Source organism: Lolium perenne, chromosome 6, assembly GCF_019359855.2.
Source record: "Lolium perenne isolate Kyuss_39 chromosome 6, Kyuss_2.0, whole genome shotgun sequence".
Classification (NCBI taxonomy): domain Eukaryota; kingdom Viridiplantae; phylum Streptophyta; class Magnoliopsida; order Poales; family Poaceae; genus Lolium; species Lolium perenne.
The window spans coordinates 23430058-23451649 of NC_067249.2; the positions used below are offsets into that span (position 1 = coordinate 23430058).

Below are 21592 nucleotides of genomic sequence, written 5' to 3' on the forward strand. Positions count from 1 at the left end.
GATGAAAATACTAAAAAGGTGAGCCTACAATCAAGTACAAGCACTTGGTTGTAGCCTTGGGGGCTACTCCCACCGGGAACGCTGATCACGTACCCGATGAAATTGAAGAAGTTGTGGTGAGCATATTTCGAGTTATGATATAACTCTTCATATACTCCCATCGGGAGGACAAGGTAAAAAATATAAGTCATCAATTGACTTGAACAAATGCGCTATTCCAACAGCCGAAAAAGGCACTCGACAATATATTCTCAGAGCGTCTCAGTCGCAATTTAATCTCTTAATGCAGCAAAAACTTTGCGAAGGTAAGACCCTAGGATCCGTCCTGCGCGGCGTGGCATCGCACCCGAATGCGCTCTGCTACTTTTTTCCGTATCAACAGATGCGAAGAAAATTCCTAACGGACGCGTTAGGTACCCGATAAAACATAACTGGAATTCGGCATATGGTAAGGCCTTAAGCGGCACATGTTTAATTACACCAGTATACCGAGATCATGTCCAGTGACTTGATCTTGAAGTAGGTATTTGCGGGATTGCCACGAGAGCAGTTAACCGGGACCTGATCCGTCAGATGAACCAGCCCCAATTACCGATATCCCTGTACAATATATAATTATTTTATGAAAATCATTGAGTAACTCGAAAAAATCATGTGTTAATTGTAATGATGGAGATTTTCCCTGATTCTTCGATTCAAGCAAAATCTCGGGGGCTACTGACATAGACAAACAACCCCAATGAGCTTATCAAAGATGGTACCCGGGGTTTACTGAAGGCCCATGAGTCAACGACTATGAAGCTCGGAAGCCCCATTAGCTATAATATGGAAAGATAGAATTGTATTAGGAATAAAGAGAATTGTAACTTTACGGGTCGAACTCAAAGAGTCTCCCGGAATCCGTAACCTTGTGTAATACGAAACCCTCGGCTCCGCCTCCTATATAAGGGGGAGTCGAGGGATGAAGAGAGCATCGATTTCATTGTCAACACAACCCTAGTTTTCTAGCAGTCGAGTACTTTTCCGGCTGAATCTTCGTGATCTACTTGTCCTCTACTTCCTACGAAAACCCTAGTCTACAATCTATAGGCATTGACGAGTCGATACCTTGTCACCGACGTCGATAGCTTGCTTGACACGATAAAGGAGGAAGCTAAGTCATGGGTGACCGCCGGCGCTAGCGGCATTGCTGCCCACGGCTTAGTGTGTAGAGTGTCATGTTGCTCTCGGCTATTTCCGTATCATACTCTTTCTATTAATGCATTTTATTTGAGAAACATAATACTAGTATAGACGCTTATAAATATGTACATACACTCAACCTTATAAACGCATGCACACATACCCTATCACTCTTCCTATTAATACGATGCATTCAAACACAAGGCGTTTGCTTCTTCTACGAGTGTTCTGCTTAGTGCCGATTGGTGTCAGCATGTAGTCCGTGTATACGACGAAGCTGCAATTGCTTACATGTTTAACAGTACTTTGAACTGAACTATAATCGAAGTTGTACTCCATGATGAACTTCATCATGCATATGGTGGAGGGAAGCTGGATCGCTTCCGAGCGCCTCTGGAACAGGGATTGTGTCCGGATTCATCATAAACTACGGAACAAACTTGGAGTCTTGTTAAAGCGAAGCGAAACCGAGCGGTACATCATGGTGGTGGCCGGGCATACCGGGCGCTAGAGAAGGAAAAGGAAAGAAGGCCATGGACGACGAAGAAGTAGGATGCTGGGAGTTCCCGACGGACGTCCTGGTGGAGATCCTCCAGCGTCTTCCGCCGAGCTCCCGGCGCCGGTCCCGCCTCGTGTGCCGGCACTGGCGCGACGCCGTGGATGAACGCACCACGGAGATGCGGAGCCACGCCAAAGCCCTCCTCTGGAACGCCGAACACTCGGTCGCATATGTGGTGGACGACCTGTCGCCGTCGTCGACGGGGAGCTGCACTGAGCTTTGGAGGCGGCCGGACTCCGGATACCGCGGCACTTACAGTGGCCTGCAACCGGTGGCTACGTGCAACGGCCTGCTCTGCCTGTGCGACAACACGAAGCGGCCTGGTGGCGCTATCACCCTGGTGAACCCGGCCACCGGCGAGGCCCTGCCTGTCCCGCCGCTGCCGCTGCCGTGCGACGGCCTGTTGGATGAGTCGAACTGGTGGGTGTATCGGCACTGGAACCGGGCCTACACCTTTGCGTACCACCCGATTTCCGGCAAGTACAAGGTGGTGCACGTGCCCAGCAGCTTCCGCAATCGCTGCAAGTTCGACTCCGTGCAAGTGCTCACGCTGGGGGAGGCGTCGTGGCGGGAGGTCCCGGCCAGTCCTGATGCGATGTGCCAACTGCTCGCCGGTGTCATCAGCGTTGACGGCACGACATACTGGACAACGGATGGCTCCGCAGCGAGGGTGGTATCATTTGACCTGGAGCAGGAGCGCGTCACCTCCTTCCGGCTGCCCCCGAGACCAAAAAGGGCTTCTTACTACCCCCTTACGGCAGTGCACGGGCGGCTGGGCATCGTCGTCGGCCAGGGAGACGTTTTACTGACGACTGTGGTGTGGGTTCTGGACAAGAGACGGCGGTGGAGCCGCTGGTACACCCTCCGCCAACAACAGATCCCGCACCCACACTTCGTCTACGGCAACTATGTGCTCACGCAAGAGGATTCCTTGTATGCGCACTACACGCGGAAAAAAAAACCATCTCTGTCTAGTGGCGTGGTGCGGGTTAATCCTCACCAACATCACAAGGTCACCAACAAAACATTCGGCTACGCTTACTATCCAAGTGGGACATTTGCCTACGTGGACACAACCGAGCCATTGAGTGTTTACGCAACCAATTAGTCAACACAGTAGACTTCTGTGGATTTTGCAAATTTATTTATTTATATAGCTAGGTCTAAACAAGTGTTGACTGTGTTGTAATAATTTCTTCATCTATTTGGCAATAATGTTTCCATGTACTAGATTCAAATACCCACCTATGTGGGTAGTTTTTTTATATATAAGAAATCTTTATATCCTTTCCCAAGACTCCCAACTCTCCAACATTTTGGAAATCTCACATGTGCCCGAATGTCAAGTACTCCCTCCGTTTCAAAATAAAGCTGCTCAAAAGTTGAGCAGCTTTTTTTTGAAAAAAAGAAGGGAGTGTGAAAAATCATAAAGATACAACACTGGAGCTAGTTCTTTGTTGATTTACAGTAACCAGTAACAAGCAGCAGTACCTCCAGTAACAGACTGTACAAAAGGGTGTTTCACCAGAACAAGTTTGTAACTGTGACGATGACAAAACAGAAAAGAAGGAATACTGGAACTAGTTCTTTTGTTGATTTATTTACAGTAACCAATACCAAGCAGCAGTACTCCAGTAACAGAAAGTACAAAAGGGTGTTTTACCAGAACGAGTTTGTAACTGGGAAGTATTGACAAAACAGAAAAGAAGGAAGACTGGAACTAATTCTTTTGTTGATTTACACTAACAAGCAGCAGTATCTCGTCAACTGTGCACAAGAGTGTTTAGGCAGAACGAGTTTGTGAGAGCCAATTTGATGAGAATTTACACAAGATAACAGGCTGTAAGAGAGGTGACAAAGGCTGCAACACTTGTATGCAGTAGCGCAGGGTTGAAGCTTACCAACCTCCACGGCGCCATCAGATGAAGAACATATTGTCCCTGAGAGCCGCGTGCATCTCCGGTAACACAGAAGCATTCACAGAGGCCGAGGACGATGGCCCAGCCTTCTGGGCCTGGGACGCCATGTAGTAGTCCCTGCCGCGGTAGGCCGCGAGGTCGGCATACTTTACGGGCGTCGTCAGCGACACCGGCTTGGTGCAGCGAGCGAACATGAAGCAGAGGCTGTATACAAGCTTCTGCATCTCGATAGGCTCAAAGCCGTGCTCGTCCCACAGCATGTAGTAGTGGGTCGGCCGGCTCGTCCCATGCAGCCCCTCGTGGCTGCAGAGGAAGAAGTCCTCATCCGGCTTGTCGACCACCTCGGCATCGACAACGGTTCCAGGGAGCACGTTGCCGCTATTCGTCTGTTGCTCCTTCTGTGCGTTGGGGAACGGGAACAGCCGTGTGCTGTGCCGCTTCTTGGCCACGATCACTGTAATTGTCGGCAAGTAGCCGTCCTTCTCGAACTTTTTCCTCATGGGATCCACTTCCTCCTGGAGGACCATATTCAACTGCTCGTCGCTCACACCATCGCGGAAGTAAATAATCTTCTCTGGCTTGGCGCCGTTCCTGTTTTTGAAGACTTCAATGAGCTCACCACACATCACATAAAGCTCCGCGATCATCTCACAGCCCTGTTTCTGTGCACGGATTCTCGACACATACTTGCTGGCGCTATCATCCATGGAGGCGACAACAGCTGCTATGGACTCACTCTCTTTGTCTCCTGGGGATGGATGGTTCACATCCGCGCCGATGAACATGAAAGACGTGCCAGCCACCCGTGGGAACTTGTCACAGAGCTGGACGTTGCTTCCACCGAGCTTGCTGTTGATCTTCAGAGCAAGGTTTGACATGTACTGGTCTTGGAGTTTGTTTGCGTGGTGGCTCAACAAGCACTGGGTCTGGATCCCCAGCTGCGTCTCGCAGATCAGTTTCAGTGTCTTGTAACCAGGATGCTGCTCAGACATCGGACAGAAGAGGACCTGCAGCTTTACATCAGCCTGTTCTGCTTGCCTGAGCTCCTCCAACAGTTTGCTTGGATCTGATAGCACTGACATTTTTGATGGAAGCTCAAAGCATGGTTTCTCATGCATCGCAATGCCAAGTTCACAGCACTTGCTGACGATGTGGCGAGTGAACATTTTCACATCAAGCGCTTGCTTCCCGGGGCGCGATTCTTTAGCGCTGAAGTCCAGAATGCCCCAGGACAAGAGATTCTTGCCTTCAGATATTGTGTGGCCAAAAAGGTTCCACTGGCGGTTGGGGGAGCGAATTGAGAATTTGGAGTCACCGAGTTTTAGCATGGGGGCAGGAAGGACCTTGCCCGTGACTTCTGTCATTTGCTTCACCAGTGAAATGTTGAACTGCTTGCCTCGGTTACCGCTGTTAGTAAAATGATACTTAGTAGCTGCTAATAAAAATGAGTTCATCTTGCTAATTCTCTACTCCATCTGTCCCATAATATCATATGTTATTAAAACCAATATATGAGCATACTGGTTGTAATAACATCTTATATTATGGGATGGAGGGAAAAATATGCATCAGATCCTTTCTTGAAATAAAGACAAATATCACCTCTGTCCAAAGAAACAAAATGCCAGAAAATACTAAATGTAGCTTCAACAAAACTTACACAAGGGAGCAGTGAATTGAAAAATGTACCACTAACATAGTCACACTTCCTCTTTAATTAGCATATGTTAGCACAAGTTTCGACTTTTATTATAGACGTATAAGGAAAACTATTGCATTAGAACTTCTAGCAAATTAAATTGCAATGGATTCACTATTCCAGCAGCAACTAATAACCATGTTGATAAAATAAGCTTCCAACTAACGAAAGTAAAGAATGGACAGTCAGGCTTTTGCGAGTAGTAGAATGACACCCAAACTCAAAACAGTTACCTGCAGGGCCCAGCTTTTACCATCCGCAGAATCTCCTCTTTCCGTTTAGATGCAGAGACTGGCTTTTGTGGTTTCTGGTTGGGATCCTTGGGATACTTCTGCCATCCATGAAGATTACACAACTCAATGGGGACATAATTTGGTCTTTCTGGATTCTTGTTCAGAACCAAGCATGGAAGCTTGTTATGCCTAATCACCTTCCCATGCTTCTTCAGATAATAATCAGCAAGGCTCCAAATCTCACTACTCTTGTCTTCGTCGAAATCGAAGAAGGTCATCTGTTCAGCACGCTCATCTGTCAAGCCTTGAACCTTGTACTTCCGGCCTACAGAGGACTTCTGGTAACTCAAGGTAACACAGAGGCCTTTAAGCTGGCCCTCCAAATATTTCCGCCCTTTCTCGCTTAGATCTGCAAAGGGCTCCCTGACATCAATGCGGTTCAGCAAGTCCTTCACGAGATTCAGAACACTGGTTTCAGGTTGGCAAAATTCCATAGCTGAATAGTCTACACACTGGACCATGCCTTGCTTGGTGGGTTTCAGCGTCTGCTTGGTTCCTTTGAGAGAACTGGTAGTAATAGCATAACGCCGAGTCGCATTCCCTGCAGACCGCTCTGGCAGATAAAATCTCGGCCCAATGATAATCTTGCCCAAGCTAGAGGCCTCGCGCACAATGACATCAAGGCACCGCAAAATATTTGCTGGCACAGGCTGATGACCTAGCTGGCTGAACGACAGCTCCTGCTTAAGCTCTGCTGATGCATTATAGTTCCTTGACCCGACTTTCACAGTGTATAGTCTCTCTGGCAGTCTGGTAAAGGTGAACAGATCACCCTTCCCATCATAAGCAACAGCCAATGGGTGTGGAGGATCCTTGAGTATCTTGAAGAGTTGAGCCTTTGCAGATTTCAGATCTGCCGTGGAGAGCTTCACGACTGAATCCCCAGAAGAATCTTCATCAAGCTTTTCAGACTCTTCAGCCAGCTTGATCTCATACCGAAAGATAGTTGATTCCTCAAATGTGATTTTAAAGTGGTTTACCAAAAGTTTGACTTCATTGGGGATAACTGCTCGGCCTAGAGGGGAACAAAGAGCAGTTAGAATCAGTGAAGGTTTACATAAGGAAAACAATAACATAGCATTCTACTAGAGAGGGGGAATGGAGGATCACCAAAAGATGCAGTTTCCCTCACAGTTTGAATTGACACTACAATTTCCCAAATTTAAATGCAGAAGTAAATTTTGCTATGAGGAGAGGAAATCGCTCATCCTTTCAACTTCAGATAGTAAATATTCCCCTGCACTGAAGTTCATTTTAATTCGTACATTTACTAATACAAATGGTGACCCCCAAAAGACCCATATTTCTTCTCCATGCTGACTCCAAATCATAGCATGGAGCAACTTCCATTGACCCATGCATGCCAAGCCTACTTGTCAAATAACACATTTCAAAGAGAAGCGCAAAAAGAATCGAGTACAGGTACTCACTAGTAACAACTCTGATGCTTTCTTGTCTTCTTGATAAATGATATAGTACATAAACGATGTTCTGAAACTAAAAGTAAACTACGAGAAAGATGATGACAGGAACAAAAAAAAAATAAGACATCACAGGTGGTATAAGAAAGTGGGAGGCTCCAAAAGGACAAGGTTTACCAAAAGAGTAGATCTGAACTTTGAAGTCATTTTCAGACAGTGGATGTGAAATATTTATTTTGTTAAGTAAGAGAAAACTGGCTATCTTTAAAAATGCATACCAGGTATGACCTACTCATAGTCTGAGTATATTGATATCAGGACAATTCCAATGAGAAAGTAAAAGTATTGCATGCTGCACAAAGTTAAAATTTGTACATAATGGACAAAGATATTTACAAATTTTACATTTGATGATCATGATAAGCCATATGAATAAATCAAATTTCTGATCTCTATACATCATCAAATTTACAATATATTTGGTGTCACCCAGAGAAAACGCAGAAACCGGTAATTAGACTCCAGCACAAAAATACAGTTGTGCTACTTGCACCAAAAATATTTAGGAAACACTCGTGCAAAATACAAGACCACTCACACATGACATTCTAATTGTACCAGGAAATGCAAGATAACAAGTATGTCAGAAAAAGAAAAAACAAATGAATAAAGAACCACCCACCCCCAGTTTCATACGAATAAAGAACCATTGTGACTAATTTCGACAGTGCAGCAACATGAGGTAGATTGCGATGCAGTCAAATAGTTGGTTAACCTACAATAGACAAGCTTCTCCAAAACCATGAAACAGTAAAAAACAACAAGGCAACAATTAAGCACTACGCTAATTTACTAGTATGATGGCCGTCACGGCCCAGATCTGAAGAGTGGAAAATAAGGAGGTATACTAGCCTCAAATGTGTTTCTAAACCGTTTCTAAACCTTAGGTGATGGCAAGCAGCATGACAAACATAGGTCAGTATATGCACAGGATTAATAACAATCCCCAACTTTCAATGTTTGACGGATCGCCAAGAGGAGTCGAACCCAATGTAAATTCTTGATTGTACAGTGGCACTACATCAAGGTGAGAGACCAAACTACAAGGTTCCTCTAATGCTAGCTATCTGACAGGATTTCCTTTTATCTCATATGATGTGCGACCTCAAACAACAACCATTTCTCGTCTCAGAATTTTGGAACAGAGTTTACTGATAACATTTCAAAAGTTTATTTAGCATCTACGCGAGGTCAGCATCGCATCTTCCTCCCAATAGCTGCAACAAGTCCAACTCTAATACAGGGAATGCAGCAAAGGGAACTTATCATAACCTGGAGCACATTTGGGCATCCCAAATACTACAACAGATCGAAGCATATCAAACTTCAAGCAACTCGAGGTACTACATAATCGTGAACAACAATCTGAAAAGAAGACAATCTAAGATCACACCGATGCAAATACTACTGTGAATCAGCACGCGGCCAACAGAAATTGCAACCGCGGGCCCTTGGTTCCACAGCGTGAGCAGCCCGCGCGCGCTACTGCAACATCGAACGCCTGCAGAAACGCGTCGCCTCGATCAAACCGCGCGCGCGCACACGCGAAATCGAACAGCGCAGGCTCTAGCAATTAACTAACCATGACGAAACCCTAGATGGCTTGATACCGATCACCGCTAGTGTTTCGAACGTCTCAGAGGAACGAAGCATGCGCAGAGTGAGTTCACAGCGCTCGGGAGTAAATCGGGAAGCAGTGCTTACCAACGGGCCCCGACGAGGACGGGCTCGCCATCTCCCTGGAAGCCGGCCTCGGAGAGTACGGCGGGCGGGTGCGGCCGTAGTCGTGACGCGGCTGTCCCTGCGCCTGCTGCTGGTACCCGCGGCCAGCGCCGCGGCCTCCTCCTCCCTGAACTCTGCTTGGCGAGCCATCTCCGCCGGGGTAGTGGGGCCCTCCGCCGTGGTAGCGGGCTCCTCCGCCACTCCTGCCGCCCCGATTGAAGCCGCCTCCGCCGTAATGGCCATCTCCGCCACGATTGAAGCCGCCTCCGCCGTACTGGCCACCTCCGCCACGATTGAAGCCGGCTCCGCCGTACTGGCCATCTCCGCCACGATTGAAGCCGCCTCCGCCGTAGGGGTCATCTCCGCCACGATCGATGCCGCCTCCGCCACGATTGGCGCCGCCTCCGCCCGAAGTGCCACCTCCGCTGGGCTTCTTCTTCTTCCCGACGGTAGACCAGGGACCGTCGGGGTCATCGCCCCCGCCGCCGGGAAGGCCCCCTCCGCCGCCGGACATTCTCCGCCGCGGAGCTCAGCCGGAGCAGCGGCCGATGTGGGTGGAATCAGGCGAGAGGGGCTTGGGATTTGGGGAATTTGCTTCTAGAACTTTCGATGGCGGAGGCGGTTACGGAACGGGCCTTGCGGGACCCACCAGATATAGGAGGGAGGGGCGCGCCGGCGAAAATTGAAAACAGCCACGCCGTTTTGGTATGAAATGACGCTCATACCCCTGCTCGTTACACGATGCTCAATTGCTCGTGCCAGTTTCAACGGTGCCAACAGGGGTATAACTGGAAAGCGGTCGAGTCAAGTGAAGCCTGGAGATAGGAAATTCGGATTAGAAAAAAAGAGGGAGGAAAGTGGAAAGCGTAAGGAGGAAGCTCGCCAGCTGGACGCGTCGTTGCTGGCTCGCTCTCCTCTTTTTTCTTTAAGCTACTATACTATGGAATACAAAATTTATGCATTACTCCTTTGCTTATTACTCCTTTGCTTATTGTACGGAGTAGTACTTTTTTTTTAGAACACAGTACAACGCAGACGCTCACAAACACGCACGTACAAACACCCCTATGAACGCACGTACGCACACCCTACCCCCTTGAGCACCTCCGAGGAACTGAACCGGCATATCTTGAGGTTGACGAGGTCACCACTAGCGTCTCGTCACCTACCACTGAAAGCATAGCGTCAGTTAAATCCTGGAATAAATCAAACCTGGGTGGGCTGGTTCCACCACAAGGGACCTAACCACCAGAGCCAAGCTCTGTTTGTTGTAGTACTCGATACTTGATGTTTGCATAACCTTAATTTCAGTTCGTTGCTACTCAATGTTCACCTTCAACTCACATTATGTTGCTTTGTGTCACCAACATGTTATCCGACACTCAAGAGACTATCAAGCACACACCGGTCCTTTTTTCGAGTAACCTCTCAAGGATGATAAGAGCATCTACCAGATGCCCTATCTTTGGGCAGCAAAAAAGCACACGTTTAGGGCACTTGTTTTTGCCTTTTAGGTGCCCTGAACTATTTTCGCTTTACCGGGTGCCCTATTATAGGGCATCTGATTTTGACTCGTCTTCAACAGTTGTCCTATTTTAGGGCACCGACGCTGCAAAAACATTGCATAATTGAGAGATAAAACACATGTATATGAATTAAAATATGAACTAAAACATTGCAAACATATCACATACGAATTAACTTCAAGCATACCATAGTGCAAATCATATCATAGGTTCACACAAACGACACATAGTTCAAAGCATCAAATTAGTTCCAACTACAATAGAGCATAGTTCATAAATCGTTGCCATTGTTAGCATCCTCGGCATTGCTCACTTGGATCTCCTCTGCGGTTCCATCATCATGACGTGTAGTGGTTGAAGCATCACCCATGTTGCCCATTGGAGGTCCAATGTTGCCCATAGGTGGTGCCATGTACCCGCCCATGCCGCCCATGGCACCTCCCATGGCTCCACCCATGCCTCCCATGGCTCCACCCATGCCACCCATGGCCCCTCCCATGGCACCAAAACCGCCTCCCATGCCTCCATAGCCGCCTCCCATGGCACCAAAGCCACCTCCCCATGCCACCTCACGTGGCTGGCCCTCGCTTGCCGCCGGTGCTTTTCACGCGCCCTCCAACTGCGGTTGAATCATCGACACCGGTGTTTGGATGGGGAGGAGCGAAGACGAGGTGCTGGCTCGGCGGCGTCTTAGGGTTCCCCGCGACGGTGGACGTGGCGGAGGCGGTGGGGCGAAGGTGGGATGGGCGGGGATTGGCGGGCGGAGGGGTGTAGAAGGTCTGCGGAGTAGCCTCGTCGCCGTCCATGGCACGGAGGTCGCCGGTGGGAGGCGAAACGAGCGAGGAGGCGGCACGGCGCGGGGATGGGATGGGAGTAGCGGTTGGCCCTCCCATGCGATGTTTTCTGGATATAGCAGTGGTCCGCGCGCGGACCCCTCTACCCCAAATATGGGGCGGATAGGAGCAAAATTTGGGGCAGCCTTATTTTAGGGCACCTCTCTAATGCCCTACAAATGGTTGGTCTCTGGACTAGGACATCTGTTAGAGATGCTCTAAGGCGAGTAAAAAGGATCATGCTACGTAGCCCTGTTTATGGAGAAAATTGGGCCGAAAATCTACACAAGTGAGGGAACCTATTGCCGACGCGGCCCTAGTTCATCAATGCCACAGAGACACTCTTTCGGCTCGAGAGGTGTAACCACCGAGTTTTATTATCTCTCCGTTAATTAATGATTTAAGTGTTATTTAATTACCATGTTAGTAGTAAACTATGAGCTACACTATTAGACTCCTCAAGAAAAAAAAAACTCAACTCTAGAAAAAGAGGTAGCATGTATACAGAATTACAGATATCCTCGATAAGCAAAGCAGCTGATGATGTCGTGAATCCTCCATTCATTAAAATTACGATAACCTCACAGGTCGACTGAATAATTATCTTGTTACAACGAGTCAGTAGTTGTTGCATCATAAGCATAGTCTACAAGTTTTCAACAAAAAAAAAAGCATAGTCTACAACATTGTAATTTGTTGTTAGAAAATGACCATTGTTATCACGTATTACAGCCCCTGTAGCTCGGCTGCATCTACATTTCCAAGCAAACTTTTCCAACCAAAAAAGCTTTATCTTAGCTAGTAGCTAGGTCTAGCCGAATCAGACCATCCCTCCTTCTCATGTTATTTCTAAACTGATATTCCCACTCGATGTGATGTGTTGATCGAACAGAGAAGAGTCCATTTTTGTTCAATCTCCATGCAAAAAAATCGGTCTTCTATGCCGTTTACCCTGTCTTTGACTCCGAGTTCGGTCAAAGTAGGTCTTCGCTGGCTTAAGTTTACCCTGTTTTTTTTTTTTGCTTCCGATCGGGTCCGTTGAGGACACGCTTGTCCCCTGCCCAGTGCCCATATACACAGTCCCACCTTCTCGTTCACCAAACAAGGATAGCTCGCTTCCAACTCGAGCCGATTTTACGCCTGCCAGGAAAAGCGTACTATATATAAGCTCAGACCAAGCGGAGCGAAATCAGGCAAGCAAGCAAGCACACTCGTCTCGTCTCGTCAAGCACCCGGCGTCCCGGCCGGTCCCCCGCCCACCTTGCCTCCGCCCCACGCAACAGCCCACCAGCCATCCATGGAGAGGAAGAGCAGGGCTCGCAGCAGCAGCAGCAGCAAGCGCGCGTCCGCGCCGCCCAAGGTGGTGGCGGTGCTCGCGGGGCTGCTGGAGCGCGCCGCCACGCGCGGCGACGCGGACGGGTCGAGTTCCGCCGCGGCGTTCCGGAGCCCCGGTGGGAGGAAGCCGGAGATCGGCGTGCGGCGGTACGCGGAGCGGATATACCGGTACGCCGGGTGCAGCCCCGCGTGCTTCGTGGTCGCCTACGCCTACCTCGACCGCCTCGCCGCGCCGGCGCCGGAGGAGGGGGAGGGGGAGGTGGTGGCGGTGGACTCGTACAGCGTGCACCGCCTGCTCATCACCAGCGTCATGGTCGCCACCAAGTTCATGGACGACATGTGAGTAGCTACTTCCGTCTCTCACCACCACCAGCAGTTCCGACCTCCGTTCCGGTGCGCCTGAATTCAGTTTCAGCCTTGTCTGGCGCCCCGAGCGTGAGCGAGCGCGAGCTAGCAGTTGGAGCGATTAACAATTCGGGGATCCAAGTAGAGCACATGCGCGCGCGCGGCAGAGTTGACCGCCCTGCCCGCGGATTCCATCTGCTGCTCACTGAGCACGCACCTGCCTTCCTGCATCGATCGCCCGCGTCAATTAGCTAGGATGGATCCATTTGTGTCTGCACTAATTAACATTTTCCTCGCGCATTAGCATGCTACTGAGCTGCGCTGAGGTTTCTCAGCTGAATTCAGAAGCATCTGTTTCGGTTCAGACCCAACGAATCGAATTTTTAGAAGCTGTTGATTAGGATACCGGGCCGGGCTGTCGGTGTAGAGCTAGAGCAGAGGGTGTGTCGGCAGAGGCGACTCAGTCGCCATTAATGTCGCATCCTGACACGTGGGGCTGTTCCCAAGTCCGACGTGGCAAGTCTATCTGTCTGTCCGTGTGGTCTGACTCACTGTGCACCCGGAATACGTGGATCGCACGGCCTGCATTCTGGCGAGCTGGACAGCAGGTTCGTTATCAACCGCCGTCATTGCCCTCCAGATCGCTACTGCTCCTAGTAGATTAGTGTTAGGTGCGTGGTCGATGCCACGGATTCGGCCAGCGCTAAACTCATTGTCTTCAACAACCGACGCAATGTACTGGCAAAACAGAGTGACACGAGCATCACAATGGCTGTACAGGATTGTTTTGTATTGTTTTGTGCTCCGAACAAATGAATATGGACCATCGGTAGGTGCACGGTCGATCATCGGCCGGTTGGGGGCATCAGTCGGTCCAGCTGGGTCGCTCAGGTGTTGCCCTCCCACATGATGAACTCGACTCGATTGCTCACCTAACTAAAATCACAGAGCACCAAACACCACTACCCGCACCTTAATTAAAAACCTTGTGCATTTCAAAAAAAAAAAAACCTTGTGCACTTCACCACCAATCATGCGTAGTTCCATGTTACTTACGTTTTCTTTGCTTTGGTACCATATCGTAATCCTTACTTTTTCAAACTGTCGACATTGTCGGATATGCGAATAGTATTGTACTCCGTACTAGTTTAAAATGTAACCATTACTCTTCATGTGGAATTTTCTAGTACAATGTTTTAGTTTTTTCATAGCAAAAAAATGCTTACAAAATTAATATGATGTGGTGAATAGGACAATAGTATATCAACTAATGATCTTGTGTGTATGTGCAGACACTACAACAACGCCTACTTCGCGCGGGTGGGCGGCGTGGAGGTGTCGGAGATGAACGGGCTGGAGCTAGAGTTCCTCTTCGCGCTGCGCTTCCGCCTCAACGTCACACCGGACGAGTTCGCCTCTTATTGTGGCACGCTAGAGGGGCAGATGACTACGACCACGACACCTTCGTTGTCGCCGACGCAACTGTTAATGATCTCACCGGAAGAAGAAGAGAGCCGCCGGCAGGAGCAGGGGAAGGTCGACGCCGCGGCCATGGCGGGCATAACGACCTTCACGGTTGCTCGGTTATCGGTAGTCGAGATCACCCAATAACACGAAACCCAATTGAGCTGCCAACGTGGAGGGCATTGCAAAAATGTGCATCGCTGGAGACAAGAGTGATTCTTCTGATTCTTTTGTTCCTTCTTTTTTCTCGCTTTCTTTTGATAGTTTTTGTGGCGAGGTGTACCATCAATCCTACCTTCTTCGTTGTTGAATAATCGACAAAAGGTGCCCATGCATAATAAATTCAGTGTAATTAGTTGGATCAAGCAGAGCCAACATGGTGAAAGGATGGGCCCGACCCATCCTAAGAGTTGGCCCAAACCATATGTCATCTATATATAAAAAAGGAAGAAGCCCAGGCCAAGTTAGACATGCCCGACCCTAAAAAAATAGGCTACATTCACATGTGGTAGCAAGGATGCAGCTATCAATATGGTAATGCATTTCTATCATTCGAGTTTTTTTATATGAAAGCTTTTAATGTTTTTTTTCAAATATTCCTTTGATGTTTTTATTAATAATGAATATTGCTCCATGTGTGTCCTTGCCTATTCGACGGTACTCCAGAGGAGGGATCCTCATGAAGAGGAGAAGAAGTAGGGGCCATAAGGCCAGTGGCGGACGCAGAAAAAAGTTGGAGGGTGGGCACACCTCAAAAAAAAAATTGCGACTCCTCTAAATGTGATAAATTTGCTAAATGAGTAACATATATAGCCAATAGATTGTCAACATTGAAGTTCATTACATATATATATGAAATGTGCAAAATTACAATACAAATAGTTTAAAACATGAAGAAAAAATCTTACATAATGGATAGTATAAATAGAAAATGATTCTAATACTAGGCAAAAAAAACACTAGCACTAGCATAAATATTGCCAAAGGCAAACAGAGAAGCCACTGAAAAACACTAGCACAGAGCCAGAGAGAGCGGGCGACCGGACACGGACATGTCTATCAACTCCAACCTGCAGGAGTGCCGAGGGCGGAGGCGGCGAGCAGCTCGGCCAGGAGAGAGGAGGAGATCGGCGAGGGCCCGGGAGGAGGTCGGCGGCAGGGAGATCGACCGCCGCCGCGCGAGCCGGCGTCCCGGCGAGGAGAAGGGGCGGGGATCGACCTGACCGCGCGAGCTGGCGAGGAGAAGGGGCAGGGATCGACCGACATCGCCCATCGGCCGTTCGCCGGCAGGGAGATGGACCGCCGCGCCGTATCTGGAGCCTGGAGGAGTGGTCGAGCGGAGAAGGGGATTGACCACGAGTCCACGAGTTCGTTCTGGTCTTTCTCGATGCCTTTCTCCGTTTGTGTAGTAAAACAAATTCACAAAATTTAGGGTAGTAAAACAAATTCACAAAATTTGGGGTGGGCCACGGCCCACCCGGCCCACCCTGTAGGTCCGCCCATGCATAAGGCGGAGAGTCCTCGGGACGGTGGTACGCGATTTACCCAGCTTCGGAACACCTGCTCGAAGACATGGCCTACTGCTGCTTGTCTGGAATTATCTGGGCGCTTTCGCGTTGTTACAATGAGTTGTGGTTGTGCCTCTAGGGCTCCCGGGATCCGGCTTATAAAGACGCACGGATCTAGGGTTTACATGGAGAGTCCTAGCCGGATTACAGGTTGCCTAATTACGGTACAATGTCTTGCCGTGTACGTCAAGGATCCGCCTTCCATCTACGTCGTACTGGAACCGGGTTCCTCATGGGCCTTCACGGATCCGGCCTCCTCCGAAGGCCGGTTAGGATCCGGCTTCCCGATCCTGGATTGGACTTCATCCTTCATGATCAACACTGAGCCGCTCGATGGTACACCCATGAAGTATACCCACAACACTGTGGCCCGTGCCACATTGGCATGTGCCACGTGGGCTCATGGTGGGTCAATTTCAATTATGTTGCAAACGGAATTTTATCTGCTACATAACCTTGAATACAAACATGGAGCGGTATGCTTGATAAGTAACTCCAACCAACCAAGAAAAAAAACTTTAAGTACAATTGATTGGGGAAAATTTTTGTATACAAATGTTTCCAGTGCCATGAAAGCAAATTCCGTGAGTTGACAAAAACAATTTGTATTCATATTAGAAACAAAAAAAAAAACTGCATTTGTTTCTCAGGAACGGAAAGTTCGGATGAATTGGAATAAGGTTTTGGTAGTGTAGGAAACAAGCCAAAATCCATTTCTAAAATAGTTACTCAAAGTAATCAGTGTGATTTACATGAATCGTTCCTAAAATGAATTACACGCAAGCAGCTAGTCCCATACAAAGCTAGGATCAATATACGTATTCCCGTCCTTCCCAACAGAAAAAGATTTACTCTATATTTTCTGATCATAGAATTGGAGTAGTATCACTCCTTTCTAGACTAGATAAACTTATGCTCCCTCCGATCCATAATCAGTGTCAGAGGTTTAATTCAAATTTAAGTTGGTCTAAACTAAAGCCTAATACGGAGTACTTATTATGGATCGGAGATAATATCTTTTTTCGTGAGAGAATGCTAGTTTAGTATGGCGTTCCTCGCCGTCATTGAATGCTCCAAACGAGCTCATGTTCCAGATGAACAGTCACATTATCTCTTTGCCTACCCTCCTAAAATCCCAAATGAAGCAATCCTTATTGAGCAATTTCTGCGCAAACATGAAAAAAAATATTGGTATTTTAGAGCATCTTCTGTCGCGTCCTCCAAACCGTCCCCCCAAACCGCGCCGGATCGAGCATTTGGGGGACGTGTTTTGTTCGTGCCGTGTTTGGGAACGTCGCTTCCCAGTCGCGTCCCTCAAACGCCGCCCCCAAACATTAAACAAGGATTTTTGAAAACACAACAATTTATTAAATATAGCATACAAATAAATATGTTTGCGAAGATTGTTTTCAAATTAAAATGCAACGAACAATAAAACAACAAATAAATAGGGCTAGATCAATGTGCCGCGGCATTTCCTTTGATCCTCCACAAATGATCAACGTGATCAGCTTGAAGTTGATCGCTGTCACCGATCTCTGCGTGCATGGCTAGGAAATCAGCAAAATCTGCAGTCAACTCATGATCAACCTCCGCAAGAGGGTCCTGACACTCATAGGACCAACATGTGACCTGACATGATTCTTGCGGTCATCCTCGATGATCATGTTGTGCATGATCACACAAGCCTGCATCACCTCCCACATTTGATCGTGAGACTAGCTTAGAGTAGGGGTACCGAATAATTGCAAATTGAGCTTGAAGCACACCAAATGCCCGCTCGACATCCTTCCTGCAAGCCTCCTGTCGTGTAGCAAAGTGGAAATTCTTCTGACCTGATGGATTCGAGATTGTTTTGACAAAAGTGGCCCATGTTGGATATATACCATCGGCTAGATAATAACCTTTGGTATATTGGTGGCCATTGATCTCATAGTTGCATGGTGGAGCATGCCCTTCCACTAGTCTGCTGAACACTGGAGACTGTTGCAACACGTTGATGTCATTGTGTGATCCGGCCATGCCAAAGAAAGAATGCCAAATCCAGAGGTCACAATCTGCCACAGCTTCAAGCACCACACTGCAATATCCATGACGCCCTCTGTATATACCTTGCCAACCAAACGGGCAGTTCTTCCATGACCAGTGCATGCAATCGATGCTTCCAAACATTGTAGGGAATCCTCTGGCAGCATTTTGTACCATGATACTTGCAGTCTCTTTCTCAGTTAGCCCTCTCAAGTACTATTTGCCAAACTTTCCCACCACAGCTCGGCAAAATTTGTACATGCACTCAATGACAGTAGACTCACTCATGCGAAAGTAGTCGTCCTGTGTATCGGCAAGTGCTCCGTATGCAAGCATCCTCATGGCGTCGGTGCACTTCTGAATCGACAAGAACCTGACATCGCCTACAATGTCGTGCTTGAGCTTGAAGTAGGGGTCGAACTCTCGAACGCCGTGGAGGATATTCACGAATAGACCCTTGCTCATCCTATACCGGCGCCGAAAATTGTCGGCATGTGTTGCGTCATCTGGGAAGTTGTCGTCGTGGCGAACGAGCAGATGCCATAGGATGGCTTAGATTGGGGCCGAATGGACGTTAGAGGATTCGGGGGAGGGTTTGCGACTAGATGGGATGAACTTCCGGATGCTTTCCTCAAGAACACAACCAAAGGCCGGTATGCAAGAAGAGAGACAAGAGGAAGAACTCTTTACTAGATCGCTAGCTTCATTGATCTCAACATGGTTACAGGTGCCTGAATACAAGTTCTATCGTCTAATCTCCTCTGTGGACACGCGCCTGTATGAGGCAGTACCCCCTCTCCTTATATAGGGGAGAGGGTGGCTTACAGAACAAGAAACCCTAATGGCATCTTTGACTGGACAAACTACTTTACAAAGCTACTTTAATCACAGATGACACCGGAGTCTTCTTTAATCAGGGACGCTGACGTCCTCCGGCTTCTTTCAGCGTCATCTCTCTCTTTGGCGCCAGGGCTCTGATTAAAGCCGCTTTGCTTAGCTCATCCTTGTCTTCTTGCTCTGAAGAGAATCTTTGACCAGTCCTGCCGACAGACCCTTCTCTCCGGTATCTTCTTTACCGGGTTCCGGCATACCCCCTTGGGGATACCGGCTCAGCTTCCCTTAGCCCAAACTCCTACCTTTGTTTCCAGTAAGAATATTAAACCGGTATCTCGATGGCTCAAACCATCCGGTTTGGCATGCCTTTGGCATACCGGGGGTTATCCCCCCAACATTAGTCCCCGAAGCTGGTATAGTCTGGCGGATTCTATCCTACAGACCATGCCAGGTTTTCATGTTTTTAGGATACCGGTTTAATCTCTCCGGCTTTGAGCTCGGATCCGGCATCTTTGCCCTTTTTTATCTTTTCTCTCTTTGCAAGGCATCTCCCGGCATTTCTTTCTCCGGTATCATTTGCATTTACTCTTTCCTCGGCGAAGTCGAGAATATTTCGGGCCCCGCGCCTGTCAGTGACATGCGCACTGTTAACTGTCGCGCCAGTGTCAGTTGTCACTTCGCTTCGACTCCCGCGCGCTCATTAAATGCACCACTGCGGATCCCACTAGCCACTTTGGATCCTGTGTGTGCCTCCGTGTGGCTTCTCACTTTCTCGCGTGTACTTCCTCGCCACGTGGCGGCCCGTGGTGCGAACCGTCGCGGGCCACGAGGCGAACCGCCGTGGCCCAGCGGTTTTCGGCTCACCTCCTCTCTTCTTTATAAGGACAACTGCCCTTTCTTCTTCCTCTTCTCGCATTCCCCAACCTTCGCGCACAGTGCTCCTCGCCTCTGCGCCTTCGCCGCTCTTCGTCCGCCGTCGTTTGCTCGAGCTCCGTCGCCCGGCGAACTCACGCCGCGTTTCCGCCGGACCTCGCCGTGCGGAAATCTTCTGCAGCACCTTCGTCGCGCCCGCTGCATTCTTGCTTCTTCGTGTCCTTCTCCGCCTCGCCGTCAACGGTGCTCGTCGGCGATTGTAGGTCCGCTCCTTCACCGGTGAACGTCTTCCCCAGCGACTACGCCGCTCGAGGTTAGTGCCAATCTCACTTTGCTTGCCATCTGCTTGCTTTCTAGATCTTGGGTCGATGGTGTTCTTATTTCCTCTTTTTCTTTGATTTTCTTCTTACTCGTAGATCTTCGCGCGGGGTTCAAGTGTGGGATTTCTGTTTTTTCGCCTCCCAAACCAATGTCTGGCGAGGAATCTTCCTCTGCTTCTTCTTCTTCCCTCTCCGTTAACCGTCGTAGACAATCTCCCGGCGAATCTACGGCTTCAGATCCGATGGATACCGATTCCGGCAATCGGCAGGGATCCGGTAGCCGTCAAGAGTCCGGTGGCCATCTAGAATCCGGTAGCTTTAGCCAAGCATCCGGTAGCCACTTAGAAACGAGTAGCTCTAGCGATTCATCCGGTGGAGAGCCCTCCCCCATCACTCGTGGAGCCTGGATGGGCTCCAATGTTACTGAATATGAGATCGATTGGTTATACCGGTCCCGCAGGATTCCGGAAGGAGTAACCTGCCGGATTCCCGGTGACGAAATTGAACCGGAGCCCCAGCCCGGTGAACATGTTGTTTTCCTTGCTCATTTTGAGCGTGGCTTCGGCCTTCCTGCCTCTCCTTTTTTCCGGGAGTTCTTAAATTTCTATGAACTCCAACCTCACCACCTTCCTGGCAATGCCATCTTTTACCTTTCCTGCTTCGCCACCTTCATGGAGGCCTACATTGGCATTCGTCCCACTCGTGAGACGTTTGCCCGCTTCTTTGCTCTGCGGATTAATTCCGTTCAGGGCAAGGAAATTCCTAAACCCAAGCCGCCCGTGGAGTGCGGGTCTTGCATCGTCGGCTCCCGCCAAGGGAGCACTTTCTTTAAATTCACCGGCCTCGAGGCCTGCCGCGCCTGGCAAGGAACTTTTTTCTATGTGAAGAACAATGACCGCGCCAATCTCATTGATCTTCCTCCGTTCCAAGTGGGGCCTCCCAGTAGAGCCAATTGGAGCTATAACCCGAAGACGGATCATGCCGAAACCAACCGGGTGGTACGCTTCATGGCCTCTTTGAAGAAGGAGACCAACATCTGCTCGGATGATATCATCCGCACCTTTATTTCGCGCCGGGTGCTTCCTCTGAAGCGCCGTGTGCATAGGATGAGCGAGATGTACGGTCCTGGCGATCCCACCAAGATCACAGGCCGTCCCCTTAGCAAGAAGGACGTCGTTCGCAAGGCTAAGCAGATCTGCCAAACTGCTATGCCATTTGAATGGGAATGGGGCCTCCTTCCCCTCAGCACTACTAACCCTCCGACCCAAGAAGTAAGAGATTATGCAATTGGGGTTGATTTTGCCGGTAACTTTTTGCTCTTGTTAACCCTCTTTTTTCGTGTTTTAGGCCAAGGACCGCTTCCCCCTCATCCAAGCAGAGCGGCGTGGGATCTGCGTGAAGCGCGCCCTTGACTCCTTCGACCCAGATCCCTACATTCGTTGGAAGGACCTGAAGATGGGCAAGACTCCGGCTGCGCGCCTTGGCCGGTCTCCACCGAAGCCAACCGGGTCCTCCGATGACCTGTCCATGCTTGAGGTATTTTCTTTTCCGGTTTCTCATACTTCTCCGTTATTGCTTTCTTGCAAATTTTTTCTTAGCTATGTTTAACTT

General features: G+C 48.9%; 3 protein-coding genes across 3 annotated transcripts; 2 read left to right on the forward strand and 1 right to left on the reverse strand.

Moving 5' to 3' along the window:
* The first annotated feature begins 1435 nt into the window (after positions 1–1435).
* Positions 1436–2849, forward strand: LOC127310680 (putative F-box protein At1g46984). Its single transcript, XM_051341331.1, has one exon. It carries the CDS (start codon positions 1716–1718, stop codon positions 2847–2849), a length of 1134 nt encoding a protein of 377 aa, XP_051197291.1. The 5' UTR covers positions 1436–1715.
* A 532-nt stretch (positions 2850–3381) lies between these two features.
* Positions 3382–9471, reverse strand: LOC127308615 (protein argonaute 2). Its single transcript, XM_051339479.2, has 3 exons — positions 8838–9471; positions 5593–6667; positions 3382–5067 (listed from the first exon to the last, which is right to left on the reverse strand). Exons 1-3 carry the CDS (start codon positions 9367–9369, stop codon positions 3660–3662), a joined length of 3015 nt encoding a protein of 1004 aa, XP_051195439.1. The 5' UTR covers positions 9370–9471; the 3' UTR covers positions 3382–3659.
* Positions 9472–12330: 2859 nt separating this feature from the next.
* On the forward strand, positions 12331–14713 carry LOC127308614 (cyclin-P4-1). The gene is made up of 2 exons (XM_051339478.2): positions 12331–12888; positions 14187–14713. Exons 1-2 carry the CDS (start codon positions 12512–12514, stop codon positions 14503–14505), a joined length of 696 nt encoding a protein of 231 aa, XP_051195438.1. The 5' UTR covers positions 12331–12511; the 3' UTR covers positions 14506–14713.
* Positions 14714–21592: the final 6879 nt, after the last annotated feature.